At 38.9% G+C, this 18,338-nt stretch overlaps 2 protein-coding genes across 2 annotated transcripts in view; one reads left to right on the forward strand and one right to left on the reverse strand.

The window, feature by feature from the left end:
- Positions 1-1,265: 1,265 nt before the first annotated feature.
- Positions 1,266-7,563, reverse strand: LOC145999971 (uncharacterized). The gene is made up of 2 exons (XM_083137266.1): positions 7,496-7,563; positions 1,266-2,657 (listed from the first exon to the last, which is right to left on the reverse strand). Exon 2 carries the CDS (start codon positions 2,647-2,649, stop codon positions 2,068-2,070), a length of 582 nt encoding a protein of 193 aa, XP_082993392.1. The 5' UTR covers positions 2,650-2,657; positions 7,496-7,563; the 3' UTR covers positions 1,266-2,067.
- A 7,697-nt stretch (positions 7,564-15,260) lies between these two features.
- Positions 15,261-18,338, forward strand: part of LOC145999972 (uncharacterized) — a 40,813-nt gene continuing 37,735 nt past the window's right edge. Inside the window, exon 1 of the mRNA XM_083137267.1 lies at positions 15,261-15,554. The gene's annotated coding sequence lies outside the window, so the exon portion shown is untranslated. The remainder of the gene's footprint in view (positions 15,555-18,338) is intronic.

Below are 18,338 nucleotides of genomic sequence, written 5' to 3' on the forward strand. Positions count from 1 at the left end.
GTAAAAGTGGAGTCAGCAAGAAAATTTGACTAATACACCTGTGATGAACATTAATTAATTAATTAATACCTGTCTCAGGAGCCTTGACAACTGGTCGGTTCTGCGATCTAGTCTTTACTATCTTCTGTGGATACAGATGACATTAAATAGAAACCTTCTCAGCTTAGGCGACTATTTCCGCTGGCGCTGTCTTTGTAGCACATTAGTCGGACAGGAAATTTACTAAAATTTCCAGGCCGAACTGAGGTACATGACTCAGTATCTACGTCACATAATGAAATACTTTGAAACGAAGGCTGATTGTCTGTGCATATAGTACGTAGACGTAGCTCTACTATTCATCTAAGCGAATATGTGTCACATACCTATATATGGATAAGGTCAAATCATAGTCAAGGAAGACATTCAGTGTAATAGACACGAACAAAGTGACACTATGAGAGCTTGCATCATCATCATAATCATCTCAGAGATTTTTTTTGCTAATCTGCACTGATTTCCTAAACAACTACTCCATTTCCTTCAAGGTGTAATTTTAAACAGGATTTACCTCTTTTTTGCAATTCATTTGTTCCAAGGTTAGTTAAAGTATTACATGTGATGACGTCAAAGGAAGAGCGCCATATAATCATTGACCACTTTTCTTGATATCAGAAGGTTAAACTATAAATAGACATGATATGAGAAAAGGCCAAATGACGTGTCTCTGTTGTATATTTACACCACATTTTGTTTAGAGCAGAGAAGTCCATTCATCTTCAAAGATCGAGATGATTACAGCCCCTAGATTAGTAACTTCCCGGCTAGACTAGAATGAAATACAATTTCTTTCAACATTTTGTTTATTAAGTTGAACATTAAAACAACAAGAATTAAACGTCAATAATAAAAATACATAAATTATTTGCAAACGTACAAAGAGCATAGTTAGTACAATTATATAGTACAAGTTTGTACTATATGAATATGTATGTGCATATCTACGAAGTGTGACATGTACATTTCTCAAATTCTTTAAATGTTATGGAATAATAATGTTTTAACATTTAAGCTAGCAGTCTTCCAGTACAATATGGAATTACAGTTTGGCTTTACATGGATAAATATGCTATTAAAACATGCACCACTTTACTTAGATATACCTACACTGGTAGCTATGCTTTCTCTACTCTATATTAAACAATATATTTAATTACGTAGTAACAGTATGCAGTCGATAATTGAAATATTGACTCATTTTTAGGTTCATATAACTTAAATATCTTAAGTACAATTGCATTATTGCAGTGAAACAAAACAAAGAATTACAAGTGTAACGAAAAAATTGCCATATCTAAATAGGATAAGATACTTAAATTCTGGAAGAAATGAGTTAGGTATATGATACACTGCAAAAACATAATACGAATTTGTTAAAAATGCTAGTCGCAACTGCTTTTATACTTGCAGAATAAAACCAGCTTAAAAAAAGTGTAGTGGAACAAATCGGAGGTACGTCAACTAATACAATAATATTTGAAGTTGAAGTCTCAAATTTGCAACAACATACGTAGTTTAAGATAGATTTGGATAACATTTATTTCTTAATGCATAATGCTTTCTACGCTTATAGGTTGAAATGCTTTGTTGATTTATTCTCCAGCGAACTGCATTTTTTCTTTTTTTATCATTACCTACTTCTCACTATCGAATCCTCGTTACAGGATGTACGATATGTATGATAATCACAATCAGTTTAGTGATTACGGATTAACATGAATCATAGCGAAAACAAAACAAATATGCTAAGGAACTAAAATGCATGGACAACTTTAATTTCATTCTTGCTCTTTCACGTTGTAACATTAAGATTTTTATTCGCATTTCCTGAATTACAATTGATTTCAGGCAACACTTGACAGTGTTCTGAAAGCTTACAAGTTTGAAGTATCTTATCCTGTTCATCAACACGAAAACGACTTAGATGAACACTTCAGACAGAGAAAGGGTAATTAATGAACACTTAACAATGACAGGTAAACGACGCGTGGGTATGAATACATAGAGTAACCATACACATGCTGATCATTACAAGGATGCTTCAGCATGGTGTAGCAAACCAGAACCCCGACACGGTGATTTCCCGGTGGATTCAGCGAGAAAATCCTTCAGAAGGTTTCTCCTCAAGGGCCGTCCAGTTACAGAGATCAGTGGACGTGATACGATGGACTTTCCTTTAGCCCGAAGTTGCTCCTTCCTTCGGCGCACCGAATGTAGCACACTCTCCAACTCGTCAAACAGCTTGAGGTGCCTTTTCCTGAAGAATCCACCAATCTTTGGCGCGAGGCTGTCATCTGAAGGAGTCAGACTTGTGGCAATGCTCGGAGTGTGTATTCCAGTTCTGATCTTGTACCGGAACATTGCTTTGGCTCTGATGATGGAAGCCATCAAATCTGGATCTTCCTGTTCATCTTTCTTTTCACAAGCTGGTGTACATAAATCAATTATATCGCTATCACTGTCCGAGCTGATGTATTTCACTGTCAGACTTTCGGAGCGAATCTTGTCTTCTTGTGAAGAGAATATATTGTTGCGTGGTTCTTCGTCGGAATCTACCAGGTCAATTGTAACAATCTTTGGATACATCTTCGAAACAACTTCCCCGTTCATCTTGAATCCTGCAAAATAATAATAACAGCAATACTTAAGGTACATTATTAACTGAAAAAAAAAATCTGTTCCGTGAACATGAAATATGTTGAATGACCAAGGAAGTTCACATCACTTAAAAATTTGGTATGTTTAGAATTATCAGATTGTCTTACTGGAAGTGATTACAAAACACACATCAAGCCGCTTCAGACGTTTGTTTAAGATTTGAGTAAGAATTAGATATAATCATGCAAGTGCTTTAGAAACAGAGACAGTGCATAACAATATGTTCAGAAGACCATATTCTGAAGCCATCTGAAGTTCTCAAATTCGAATTCTGTGCAAACATTGACTTCTGATTGCAAGATAATTAGATATATTAAGATGAAAATGGTGATACTGAAGCTCGTGAGATTCTAAATACACCAATAATGGAAATAAACAATAATAAATACAATAGTAATAACTAGAGGAATGATTATAAAATATTATTCATAATATAATTTGTTTTCCCGTCTCAAATATTTAATGTTCGTACTTTTCTTAATACTTTGATCAGCTATACGATGTATTCATCTGCTACAACTTCTCAATGAACAAATGATTCTTCAAGGTGTACATTTGTAGCTATATGTATACAGTATGTAACATTCTTATTCGTACACACAGATTTTCAAAGAAAATGCTTTAATATCTGAAAGGAAATACACTCTTTTGAAATTGTTTATTTACAATTCAATAACTAATATCATTAGGAACATAAAATCTTACCCAAATTCTGTATAACCAATGACAATAATAAATTAAATTAAACTGAAAGAGAAACATGCCATTTTTTGTACAACTTTTCTATTCGTACACTTAATAATATAAAAGAAAAAAAGTATATTCAGAGCAAATTGACTGACAGTTCTAATACTTTGATGCGTATCCTTTGGCTTTAATTACTGCTTGACACCTGTTCTTCATAGAATTAACCAGTTTCCGACATGTTTCAGAGCTTATTTTATTGCACTCGGCTTGCACAACAGTTTTCAACTCTTGTTTGGACTTGACGCCTGCTTTATGGACTCGCCTCTTCAAAATTACCCATAAATGCTCAATGGGATTTAAGTCTGGACTTTGAGCTGGCGTTTGTAGTAGTTTGGGCACATTCCATATTAACCAATTCATGTTAACTTGCGCCTTATGCTTACTGTCATTGTCTTGTTGGAATGTAGATAGCCGGCATGTCAATTTTTTGGGCACTCTGCTTTACATTGTTCTTCAATATGTCCAAATATACATATACAGTGTTGTAGGAGATATAATGAAGTATGTAAAATATATAATTGTTAATACCTGCCCAGGAGCATCAATAAACTGGATGGTACCAACACCTTTGGATGACATACAGCCCCAAATCATTCATGACCCACCACACTGTTGGAACTGTGTTAATGTGATCATTGTCTTTATTTGATTTTCTCCAGACCCTATTTATCCCATATGACCCGTATATATTAATCTTGGACTCGTCTGACCATATGACACTATCCCAAAATTCCTGGTCCTTGTGGATGTGCTCTTTCGCGAATGAAAGTCTATTCCTGCGATTCGCCTTACTTACATACGGCCTCTTTCGTGGTATTCTGCCATGATATCCATGCTTCCACAAGGCACGTCGGACAGTTTGATCGGGCATCGTCTTGCCAGCAACATTTTCTACTAACGGTCGTAACTGAGGAACAACATTTAGTCGTGGGTTTTCTCGAACTCTTTTTTAAAATAAAGCGTTCATCACGTTTATTCAACCGTCTCTCTTTTGGTTTTCTCGGCACATTCTGTGTTGAACCTTTCTCTCTAAATTTGTTTACTATGTATTGAACTGTGGAGTGTGATTTATTGACTGTTTGTCCAATTTTTCTTAATGAATAACCTAAGAGCCAAATTTATAACAACATCCTTCAGATCGGAACTAAATTCGTTCACCTTGCCCATTTCGAACACGCTGATAGACGATAGGCCTACAACAATAACTACGCCAGCATTCCGCTTGACGGGGAGCGTGCCTGCATGTTCAAACTTGTTACGAATTTGGAAACTGCACGAAATCGCCCGAATAGCGGTGGCGCTGTATGCGAGCAAGATTGAAACTTTTGCCTGTACGAATAACAATGTTGCATGAAACAGCGTATTTTTCTCTTTTCACAAAAATTATATGCTCTGTTTATACACTTTGAACATAGGGTCATTTGTTCAAAGACGGCCAGTTTGTAAAGACGGCCTACCTGCAACGTTTTGTTGTGCAGCGTCGCACGTGGCGAAATTTGGAGCTAACGGTGCCTGTTCCAACACGCAGTGAGGCTTTCTGAAATGGGGTGACATAAGCGCCATGTTGTTTAAATGAAGCATCCAGCTGCATACTCGTAAATACAAAGGTAAGTGATAAAAGTATAACGATCAAAATGGCTGATATAACTCTCTGCTTAATGAAAAACTCTAGATAAACAAGCGAATCTGTAGTTGTACAAAAGTCAGGTTTATAGGTGTGTTAGATGAGGTGTGGAGCATACAACGCTGCTTCCTGGTTTGAATTCCATAACGTACAAGCTTCTCGTTTATTGTTTTCGCTGCATGATACGCGTTGGGGTAAGGCGGCCCCTTCTGTGCATTAGCCATGTGGGGTAAGACGGTCCCCACTAATATTGTTATGCTAGTGGAATATGTCGTGAATTTAGATTAATAAATATGTGTCTTGCAATGATATGTAGTACAAGAGTTACAAGGCTCGCCTCCTTCATGAATGCACATAACATAACCAGGTAATTAGCTGTCATTAGATTGTTTAGGCGGGAGCATGCACTGGCGACCAGAAACAAAATTGTCCATATTAGTGTAAGTCGTACTTTTGTATTGTGTGAACTTTATTTTTGCTGTAAGCAACAAAAGTGCCAGTGTAGACGTGGCTGTTTCCGGGTTCTCGAGCACAGGTCTATACCCTGTACACCACATCGCTGATACTACTGACAGACCTAGGGTTACTGCAGCCTCACAGCCTCATCCACAGGTGCAACCACTCCATCCAGTGGTCCCAACGCCGATGTTGGCCTTGTTCAATCTCCAGTCAGACCTAGGGCTAACTCACATGTCTCAACCTCCACCTTCGAGCCCATGCCTTCAACATCTCGTGGGACCATGAATGGAAATGCAAGCATGGTGCGGTTTGCAGATATAATGAAGGTACCACGTCTTGATACTGCTGGGCACAAGAAGAAACGCAGATGTGCATCTTCTGAACAGTTAACTTCCCTTGAATACATAGAGAAAGCAAAAGGGAGACATGAACAGTCAAAAAAGGAACGTACTCAGGCGCAAAAGAGTTATGCATATCGAGGGAAAGGAATATCAATGAAACGTAGTAAAAAACATTGTTCTAAGTGTGGCGGTTATTATTACAATGAAGTGATGGGAAGGATTGGTTCAAGTGTAACGATTGATTGCTAGGGTTGGTTCCATGAAGACTGGTTTGGGCGAGATAGAGTCCAGGTTGGAATATGTGCTGTTTGTGGTGATAGTGATGGTTTATAGTGATGATAATGATGGTTTATAGTGGGGTACATGGAATATGGAATGCTGACGTTTTTTTTCACTTGTTTATTACATTTAATGTAAGTTTTCATATATCGGAGTACCATTTAAGGGGGGGGGGTCCATCTTTGCACAGCCAACTTTTTAACGGTGGGCCGACTTTGACACATGTTTGTAAAAACGGCCTACTTTACACTACCTGCAATTTTGATTTATTGTGCAGACAGGATGTTTGGTTAGTGGATATTACCTGTATTTTCTGATAACCTAAATAACAATAGTGTTAATAAAAAAATTGCTTTTTCTTCAAAATTAATATTTTCTTGTTATTAAGGGAAAAAGTCCTTAGGGGTGCCGTCTTTGAACAAATGACCCTACATTTTTATTGACATTTGTTGGTGAAACCTTCATTAACATTAATTTCCAGGTACATATGAAAATTATTATATTTACTAGTAGATATGACATTTTTTCCTCGGAAATTCTATGTGTACGAATAACAATGTTACATACTGTATGTATTTATTAGTTTTAAGAATATTTTTGTTAGTAGAACCTGCAACAAAGTTAGAAATATGATAGACATTTTATTTAGCTATTGTCATTAGAACTCCAGTTTATAGAATCTACACGAAGGATTAAATTATTTCAAATCGTGCAAAGTTTCGACTTCTCATGTGTTGTTAACAATATGGCTAAAAATTAGATCAATTTCATAAAATTTAGGAAGGAAAGAGGAATTGTTGCCTTGTATTTAAAGATATAGCATCCGTAATCGTATAAATTTCATTCATTTATATAATCACTGTGTATAAACATGGAGCTGTATTATCTTAATGTATCATTGTTTTAATTTTTATAAATAAACTATTTATGTGTATGTATTTAACGAAATAGAACACAATCGACAGATTTTCAACTAATAGCCTAATATCGGAACCCAAGAAACATTTTAATTATATTAGTGAGCAATTAATTTCATTAATTATCTTTAAACTGTAGGTCCAGTCCCGATTATCCTTACTGTGCATAAAGTGGACTTAAAACACCAAATCAACCAACCAACCAATCATTAATTATCTATTTTATTATACCAAATAATACCGAGAACCAATGTATCCACACAGTTTGCGAATATCCATACAACGTAGCACATTTCCTTTGCAGAAATACATAGTAAACATCATCAAAAGAAAACATTTTTCATATGTTAAATTTTGTAATAAATGACTGTATAGAAATGATGAATTGTTTAAACTAATAAGTTCACAGTAAATTCTACATATTTACTTACACAAGGTGAAATGTCTCGCCGTGTCACACTAAGATGCAGTCATATAAATCTAACTTAGTAGAACGCAATGTGCACATTTAAAGAGGTTGTATAAAGATAAAACATTTAACAACGAATTGATTGTGCTGCCATCTGTCGATCAGGTTGAAATATTCCAACATCTTCGTTAAACAGATAAATTTAAATGTTTTGTTGTACGTAATATGGTATTGTACTGGTAAGAACAACAAATAATATTGTAACTAATATAATATTACAAGGATACGTACTACAAGAGAAGTTAAAAATGAGAATGCTATAAAATCACCAGGCATTCAGAATAGGCCGAGTGCAATGACCTCTAACATATAAAAAAAGTCTAAGCAGGAAGCAGACACACATATTAATTACTCCCAGAGCGGTATCGAGGAAGAGCAATGAAGGTCTTCGTTTTAGGAATGATACAGAAACAATTGAGGACTAAAAGTGGGAAACGTTGTAAGTGCCAAAAGTGAAAGTGTTGGGAAATCGCATTGTTTCTCACATCAGCCCTTAAGAACGTGCACAGTAGTGACCTCTTTACACGCCCTTTGAACTACTTAGAGGGCAATAGCCACATTTCACGTTTACCACATTATAAAGCATGGCACATTTCACAGTTTAACGTGGAAAACGGTGTTAGAATTATTGTGGCACTTACAACATTTACCAATTTTAGTCTTCAATTACAGCTACTTACTGCATGGTGTACCCTAAAATAAATCCTGAATTGTCAGTAAACTTATTCCTATAAAGTAGGGATACCCAATTGCAAGGTGACACGCATTTTACTGTGATTTCCATTGTTTTATTAATGACCGTATAGTTTGCGTACAACATGTTTAATTCCAAACGGAATAAATTCAACCAAGGATTATGGCGTTCTTCTACCTCTATCTCGTGTTGTCTTCGTAAGCTGGAAGGGTGGTTGTGTTGAAAGAGTGTCTTGGCACGATAGGGAAAATCCTTTTTAAAGATAACACTTGCTTCAACAGTGCGAGTGTCCATTGTTAAGCCTGTTCCTTTCGATCGTCTGAAAGGAGTTCATGAATGACAAGACATGCTCAACTCATTCGTTGGTACCAGAACAAAATAGATACAAGGAGAGAGAGAGAGAGAGGGAGAGAGACAGAGAAAAGAGGCAAAAAGAAAAATTACAGGGAAACAGAAAGAGAAGAGGGAAGGTAAAGACAGGGAAAAGCAGATAAATACAGAGAGAAACAGACAGCCGTAGACAAGAAAATGGAGAAAGAGATGGAAAGAGACGCACACTCCCACACAGACAGAGTTATTATTATTATTTATTATCTCAATAGGGTTACAATTAAGCCATGCAACATTTCATTTAGAACAATATTAATACAAATAATGACTTGATGCCCTATGTGGTAAAAAATATACAAAAGCTACATCTAAGGAAAATGAGACGAATTTACATGAATATACAGTATAAAGTGTTCTATAGTAGCAATGAAATAAAGAAAGTTTGAGAGTTATACACATTTAGAAGAAAGGAAAGTGTAAGAGTATGTGGGTTTGGGTATGAGTGTGTATGAAATTAATGTTCGAAGTACAGGGATGAAAATTTTAAAATATAAGTGTGTGGTGGGAATGGTGGTGGTGGTGGTGGGGTAAGCACTGGAAAAATATTACTGGAGTTAGAATTTATAGGCATGTGTGCGTAGAAACAGACAGAACTGCGCTTCGCTGGTACTGAGTTTGAGCTTGGTCGGTAGTGAATTCCAGGTTACCGCTGCTAGGTACGAGAAGGACTTCCGGTCAAATCTGGTTTTGTTAGGTTTGGGGATTACTAGGTCCTATGTAAGGCCGATCTGATGTTTCGGGTACTGAACTCAGAACGGAGCCTAATCCTATTTTGGAATGGAGATGATTTGTTATGTATACTATGGAACACCTTATTCAGGTAGATGTAATGTATTCTCGAAGTAACTATGTGTATGTTGTAAATCTTGCGCAACTGTTGGGAATTATTTTCTTGGAGGTGCATGTGAATGGTTCTTAAGCAATTGTTTTCGATTGTTTCAAGTTTCTTCAGATGAGTTAAGTTACCGCCAAAAATAAGACTAGCACCATACTCGAATACGGGACGAATAGGGGAAAGGTAGAAATGTCTACTAAGATTTCTGATGAGATATTTACGAATTTTTCGAAATATATAAACATGGTGATAGATTTTACGAATATAGTTATATATTTGGAGGTTAAAATTTAGCTGGGGGTCTATAATGATTCCTAGATACTTTAAATGATTGCTCAAAGGTACTCTGGCGTCATTAAGGGTAATATCCATCGTGTTAGCCAGGATTCTATTCTGCTATTTAGACATCGACATCTTCTCTGACCTCCTTCAATTCATCTTTTTCCAGAATTAATTGTTTGAAAGTTCAAAATGATGCTTCCTTTTCTTAATTTTTCCCATTTTGTTATGATTGATAAATGATTTGGAAAATGAGTTAGGGTTACATAAACTAAATTCAACTGTATGGCACAACAGCTTCTACTGATCTGATGGCCAGGAGTCAGGATTTCCTATCCCAGCATATTGTCTTTATTAACATTAACCGGAGTCGGTAATGGATAACATTACAGTTACAATGATTACTTTAAACATCAGGTGTAAATAGGAACTGACGCAACTGTCGCGCAAAAAAACAACATAATTTCTACTCGCTACTACAATTACAAAAACATTCACAAACACAAAACGTAAAGCAGATCAGATGGCAGTCAGTAGCTCCCGAAGGAGTTGTAGCCTGGCATCTGAAATCCTAGTACGGTGAAGACCTTGAAGTCCCTCGACCAATATCCGTAGCGGCTGGAGAAGAACGGGATCCAGCAATGTATGTAGCAACCGCCGTAGTACTTCTAGGTTGTCTGCTCTCTGCCTTGACGGTCTTGGCGTGGAGACTTGTGATTGGCTGGGAGAAGATGCGGCCAACGTGGGAATGGTATCTGGGTTCTGATGTTGTTGAATGCTCCTCGGCTCTGGAATCGGAGGTAGTTGAATGCAGTTTGACGGCGACATCGATAGTGGTTGAATTGGAGCAGTTGGAGTCGATGGAATGGGCAGTTTCTTCTTCTCCTTGATGGTGGGGGCTCTTGTGTTCTGCTTCGAGCCGGAAGCACGGGAAGCCTGTAATAAACGTAAATACACGGGACAACCCTTGTAATTTGCTGTATGTGCCCCAGCACAGTTAATACACTTAGCTGGGAAGTCCGTTGATTTTGTTGGGCAATCTGCAATGGTGTGCCCCCTTCCACATTTGACACATCTAGGTGACAAATAGCAAAATCTCTGTCCGTGGCCAAAGTTCTGACAACGATGGCATTGTAGAAGTTGGTTTGGCCGTAATTTTTCCACCTGGATTTTGAATCCAGCGATGGTGGCGAGATTATAAATGTCCGAGGAGGGTCGAACCACCTCGTACGACAATTCTACACGTTGTAAAGTAACAACGACCAATGGGAGTGGACCCTTATTGAGACCCCGATCAGTCGGGGAGGACGAATTTGGAGTGGAGTCTTTCTCAGGGAGACGTCGAACTGTGTCGATGGCAAAACCAATAGCCTGTAAAGCGTGGTAAATTTCACGTTCGGTGAGATCCAGCGGAACGTGACGAATGGCTACCTTGCGGTAGCACATTGCTGCTGATCCTACAGCCATGGCGGCAGGGCGACCTTCCGTCCAGGATTGCAGACGATGCCAAACCTTGTTGAATTCGGAGACTGACTGGCAATGTATCTTTAGTTGATTCCTAGAACAGACGAACTTGGGCGGTATAGTTGTCTCCTTTTTCAACATCTCTGCAATAGTAGAGTGTTGAGAAGTATTGACAAAAATTGGCCGAATATATTTTTCGGTGCAAAACGGAACTTTCTCATTTCGCTGGTAACCATATGGGGTTGACGAACTTCGTACTTTCGGGGCTTCACACCTGGACTGCGATTCCCTGCGGCGCTTCACCCTTGGCTCGGGCGTCGAAGAGTGCGACGAGTGAGACATCCTGTCTCCACCGGTCCGAGGCTGGGATGGCCAGAGCATTTCCCAAGCTGTCTTATTGTCACCATGTTAAGCCTTAGGCCGGCTTTAGACGAAAGCATTTCTTTTAGCATTTTTTCTAGCATAAATGTTATGTAAAAGCTTCCAAAAATCTTATACCAGATAGTACTGTACACGCAAGCATTTCATGTAACTTTTCGGCTAGCTTTTGCGATTATAATGCATAACATATACAGCATGAAAGGCACGTCCAGTTACACACCATATATGGCGAGTGCGCGGTGTTTACAATTGAAAAAAAGTAAAATATTATTACATACGTGTACAGTAAACGTTGTAAAGTATGTATTTAATCAGTGCCATGCTTCTCTACCTAAAACCATTTAATACGAAGCGATATTCCTCTCGGTTGAATAGTTATCGTCGTTTAAAAGTGTGAAGTGATACGTTGTTTACATCTCACGAGACCGCCAATACATCTGCACTCGTGACCATGAGGTCGCTTCTGATTGGTTACGCTACGAAAAATGATATGGACCGAGCCTATCCTTGAGAAATGCCATGGTAGCTTTTTGGTCATGGCATAAATGTTGAGAAAAATGCTAAGGAAAATGCTTTCGTCTAAAGCGGGTGTTAGGAGCATCCTCCAGCTAACCTTAAGGTTCGTCCCCCCTCCCCCCAAAGCTAACATGTTCTGGTGACGAGAGGTCAGCGCTGTTTTATTTATTTTTAGACTGAGGGTTGTTACTAACGTTTTCATGTAGTTTGGGGTTATGTAATGTTAGTTCAAGGTGTATATCCTCCTCAGGCAGTACGTAAAAAAAACTTTTTGCTTTGGGGATGGGGAAGGGGTGTGGGGACAGCTTCTCCAAGGCTCGACCCAAAGATGCGTATTCATTTGTATTTGTCTCTTCGTCTATTTAATTCAATTGCCATTATACTTGTTATTGCGATTGATGAAAAGCAAGGCAAAAGAAACAAATAAACAGTGAAATAGGTCTACATTATAAGTGACGAGAGCCGAAGCTATTTTGGTTTGAATAGTGAATATTGCCATAAGATGGCCATGGGTACGAACGATAAGAAAAAAAAGGAATACAAAAAAGCAGGAAGAAGACACCGGAAAGTGAAATTTTAGAAAAGTAAATAAAAAGAATAGTGTCACCTCCGCATCGGTGGTCAGCACAGCCCGCCACGGTGGCAGAATCCTGGGTTCAAATTCCGGAGAAAACATAGGCTGTTGCTTTGTTCATGTTCAGCAATTTTAGAGAAAATTAAAACAATGAAAAATTAGATATTGAGTGAAATATAATTCGAAAAACATCGAAAAGAAAGAGCAAATAAGCGCGTTGAGTACTGAACTCACGATCTCACCATACAGTGAAAAAAATATTTGGAATAACCATAAAATAGTTAAACCAAATATTTGTTTAAGTAGGGGACACACAAATTTTTATTCACCAGAATCAAATTCCTTTAGAAATCGTGCACATTTGCTTAGAGATAACAAAAAAATGCTGTCAAAATTACCAAATTTTGTCAAAATTTCCAAATTTTAATATGTTTTGTTTGCGACTGTAAAGAGAGCATAACCAAATGTGTTTTCTTAATTCAAATACAACCTTGGTGACAATGAAGTTCGACCAGAAAGGAATACGTGATTAAATGCACAGAGGCATAGGCGGTGGAATGGGTGACCCGCAGAAGTGACGCATGTGTGTAAGAGGAGGCGTGTGAGCAGGCAAGAATCGTGATCCCAGCATGTTGCACCCAAGGTCACGTAAAGAACGAAAACGGGGAATTATACGCGTGACATTGAACTTCGACCAGGCACCAGACCCATATAGAAAATTCCAGATAGTGGCGCATTCGACGGAAGCATGACGTCACGGACACGATAAGGGAGTCCGCCGTATATAAGCGCGTGCTGTGCACCGAGGAACCGCAGTGCATCATCACCATGGCCAGGGGCAAACCTATTGACAACACCGTGAGAAGAGTGGTGGAGTTGCAACGGGATGGACTCAGTGAACGGGAAATAGGGCGCCAACTGAACTTACCGAAGTCAACCGTCCACTGCATCATCAAACACCACCAAAATACGGGTACTACAGAGCCAGGTAAGGCCCCCGGTCGAAAACGCCTGCTGAGCGTGCGTGACCTACGGATATTTAGGTGCTATATCCAGACCAACAATCATGTTTCTGTGGCCGAATTACGACTGTGGACTCGAGAACGCTTTCACATTGAAGTGTCAACCAGAATCATTCGCCGTTACCTACAGCGATGCGGTTACCGAGTGTACAAGGCGAAACGTAAACCCTTCCTTTCCATGTTGAACAAAGGCAATCGACTACGGTGGGTACGAATGTACCGGGGATGGACATTTCGGCAGTGGAACAGGGTTTTGTGGACGGACGAATCCATTTTCAATGTTGCGTACGGAAAATACGGAAAACAGTCATTTGTCGGAAGGAGGAAAAGAATGAAGCAAAATGGTATGCACGTCGGGTACAGAAACCTGCGTCAGTGATGGTATGGGGATGCATGACGGCATCTGGGGTTGGCCCACTACACGTCTGTGAGGGCATTGTGAATGCACACGCCTATACACGCATACTGGAGCGCCATCTTCCCACAGCGCGAAGGCACCTGTCCCACAGGCGGCGTTTCATCTTTCAACACGACAATGCCAGGCCTCATACAGCGCGGCTGACAAGAGAATGGTTGACTCGCCATCACGTGCGAACTCTGTCATGGCCACCATCGAGTCCCGACCTCTCGCCCATTGAGAATGTGTGGCGTGTTCTTAAGCGACGTGTGCAACAGAGGGGACCCACGACAGTGGCTGCTCTTATCGCCTGCCTGCAGGAGGAATGGCACCGCATCGATGTGGAATACCTTGAACGACTCGTCCGCAGCATGCCCCGACGCATTGCCACAGTTATTCGCCGACGGGGCGGCGTCACACCATGGTAAACAGGATCCCCTCTAACAGTGGTCGAACTTCAATGTCACGTGTAGATGGACGAAAATGTTTTATTTTGTGTGAACACCATACATTGCTGCGTTGCAGCGGAAATTTATGTTTTCCTTTGTTCCATGTAGCCTGGTGAATAAAATATGTTCAGTATATGCATGTGTTCTCCTTTTTTCACAACGCACTCCTATATTTGTGACTGGTCGAACTTCATTGTCACTAAGGTTGTAAATCCCTTTTCTTCTGTCCCAGGTTCCAGCCCTAGCTTTTCTTTGCGAATGTCCTTTCATTAATTTCATATAATCATCTTTCATCCTCGTATCAACGATTATTAGCCAAGATGTGACAGAAAAGCGACGCTGATTAAGAAAAATACAAATACATGTGATCAGGAATAAATAGACATTAGAATATAAATATATTAGCGCAAGAAAATAGGGCAGAGACAATGAAAACGTAGAGATAATAAAATGCATAATTTGAGTGGAAATTTATGGCATTATAATTTATATCACTTTATTAGAAGGAATACTTCACTGCTTCTATAACGGCTAGTACTACTATTTAACCATATTCTTCATTCATCTACATTATTTTTAGGAATGCTGTGTAAATGATTGGGGGCATAAACCCCATCAAGATCCCCCCGCTGACACGCCATCTCAACAGGATTTTCGATTCAATTAAGAACTCGATCATTCTTGCGTTGGACGCATGAGGGCGCCACGATACTAGTCAGACTGCTCTTGTAACATCCAACGCACTTGTATTTCAGCTGTGAGCGAATTCGGAATCTCAAGCGAGAATCTCTTCCTTCCAGACGTAGATATTCTTGTTGTTTCAATCGTTTGGTATAATCGTGTTCGTTTTTCTCTAACTATAAGTCTGCATGTGACACGCAATGACTCTATACTGGCATTTTGATTAGCAGTTCTTTTCTTCGAAGCGTATTGACGTCATATCGTGCTTTCTTTGATCATCTGTAAATCCTTTCGAAGACAACGAAGCAACTTTTCTTAAAACCTGTTGATCGCGGTCACGTAAGTAGAATCACAAATTTCAATTTGCCCTTGCACGCTGAGAGTAGATCTTGTTTTAGGCGATGAGGCAGTCTAAATATATGAAGTTTTAAATTAACAAGTTTAATTGTCAGTATAACAAGATGTGCTTACACATAGTTTGTGTACATTCTCGGAAGAACACGCCCTACATGAATACGAAAACATGCTTTTCACTAACGTTGTAAGTTTAAATTAGGGCAAATAACTTCTGCAATTCAGTTTGTGAAATTACTCGTCCGAACGTTATGTTAAGAAGTTCAATGCTCGGGAGAGTCGTGATGCATTGTGGGCGAAGAGCGAAGCAGTGTGTTCATCTGTTTCGGAAATAGGTTTTTAAGTAGATTATTGAAATGTTCATTTGTACTGTACATAACCCAGACAACACACTAACGTTGCCACAACGTTGTATGCATGTTGTATTTATGATGAATGTTGTATGTAGGGGAACAACGTTGTATGCATGTTGTATTTATGATGAATGTTTAGGGTGACCAGATATTTGTTGACCAAAAAGAGTATAGTCTAAAGGTTGAAGGTACGCATGCACAAAACATAAAAAGAAAACGAAAATAAGGTGGCTATTTATTATTGCTTCTATTATAGCCCCTATAAAATAGGCCTACACTCTACATATTCAAATTACTTATGGGTCTAATGTAATTAGCTAATTACAAATACTTACTCACCAATGGCACCATCGTTCATACTTCTGGGATGATTTTGCTTTCCTGAGTATGTTTAAATCGTACAGGGAGGTTATTTCAGTCGTTCACCGCCATCGTGTCGGCCGGTCGGCGCCGCCTTCATGCAACAGGTCCCGGCAAATTGCGTTAGAGGAAGTCCGTAACAGAAACAGCTTGTTTTGTAATGTTTCCACTTTTCACAATTACAGTTACAATTACAATTGAATAAGCACGTACCTTGTCGCAAGGATGCTGGAAAAGGTGTCCTCCCAAATACAAATATTTCTGGCACCTTATTTCTGACATCTAATCTTAGATTAGACATTGCTACTTTATCGTCAGTTGACAGAAAGGGAAGACAGCATCCCGGCGCATAAAGCGAACCGAAACCGTAAAATGATATTTAAAATTAATAATAGTGATCACTAACCTGGTGTGTTATAAGATATATTGAAAATGACCTCCTTCAACAGCAATACAACACGTTTCTTAGGTTCAAGAGATCCTGTCTCTCGTAATTGCCTGACCACTTTTCTGCAAGAGTTCGTTTTCACGTAATTATCGTACATAAAAACTCGATGTTCAAGACTATATTTGTTTAGCGGAATAACTAATGAATGAATAACAATTAACACACAATAAAGCACTAGCACACCAACTCAATAACACAGTATAAAAAAGACGCGTACTGATAAACGCAAACAGAAGTGAGCATGAGGGTACGTTACACTCACGACGTCTGGTAGCCGACAGTGTTGCTAACCATTTTCCGGCAATGTCCCTACAGACATAGTAAAAATCTCCCTACAACTGACCAAATGTCCCTACGCCAAGTAAAGCGTCTAAAAAAACAACACCTCATTAGCATGCAAAACAGAAGAGAAAATATACACATTTACTTACCAAATCTTTCTGCTCGGTGCTCCACAATTAATGAAGGAGCGAATTTACAATACAGGACCCCTCCCCGATTTTTGTAATATTTCGCATACTCACTAATTGAGGCCTCCTAATCACGAATTTGAAGTTAAAATTTGTGGGTCACCTGTAGAAATAGCAAAATAAGTGAATTTGAGTGGTCCGTGATCGGCACGATTGCTCATTACTTACCGGAAGATTTTGTGTTTCCAATACTTAAAAAATGAAATATACATTCCTGATATTGCTACGACCCCAAATTTGAACTATGTTTGCCTATCCTATCCTATCCTAACCTAACCTAACCTTACCGTGAATGGTTCGTGGGGTTATCCGTCAATGGCTTGTGGGGCTACCCGTGCTTGGTTTTTCGACCCCAAATTTTAATTATGTTTGCCTTGCCTAACCTAACTTAACCTAACCTTACCGAGAATGGTCAGTGGGGCTATCCGTGAATGGTTTTGCGCTAATTGTGATTACGAACCGATAAAAAAATCGTATTCATCATCGAAGACACCATTTTCGTATCCTGCAATTTTACGATCGATGCACTGTTGCCAAGCTTACCTGAAATCAAATCAGTCCACATTCCACATGTTCTTCTACATCGTGATTGTCACTGTCACATGTAATCCCCTTCTTTAGGCAATATACCGAAATCCATAAGTTTATTAATTACCCCACGAAATCCTCCTACACACTCCACCTAAAAATCTGTACAACATTAACAACTTTTTTACTGTTCTCTTCCGCCATTCTTACACGATCCATGCTCTCCAAGTATGAAATCAACAGTGTGGCAACGCTGTAGACAGCGTAACTAATTGCGAACGTCAATTGTTCATATCAACAAATATGGCTACCATACTTGTATACGGAGAATCATTGCGAGAATTGAAATGCTTATTTTACAACTTCTACACGTTAATGAACAATTTTTTCACCTCACCCCAACATGTTAACTTGAGATAAATCATCACGACTAATTATTTCGTGAGTATAAGACGTAGCATAGAAATTACAGAAGGGTCCGGTATTGTAAATTTTTGCCTTAATGAATAATAGGGGTGTGCGGGACAAAATGTTTTGGGTCGGGACGGGAATTTTTTTTAAATCCCGACATTCGCAACGGGAAAAATTTTCAATTTCCCGACCAAGTCGG

Source organism: Lepisma saccharinum, chromosome 16 (assembly GCF_977018435.1).
Source record: "Lepisma saccharinum chromosome 16, izLepSacc3.1, whole genome shotgun sequence".
Classification (NCBI taxonomy): Eukaryota; Metazoa; Arthropoda; class Insecta; order Zygentoma; family Lepismatidae; genus Lepisma; species Lepisma saccharinum.

Excerpts from the sequence above, each read along its gene's own strand:
- LOC145999971 (XM_083137266.1), bottom strand. The coding sequence starts at position 2,649 with ATGAACGGGGAAGTTGTTTCGAAGATGTATCCAAAGATTGTTACAATT.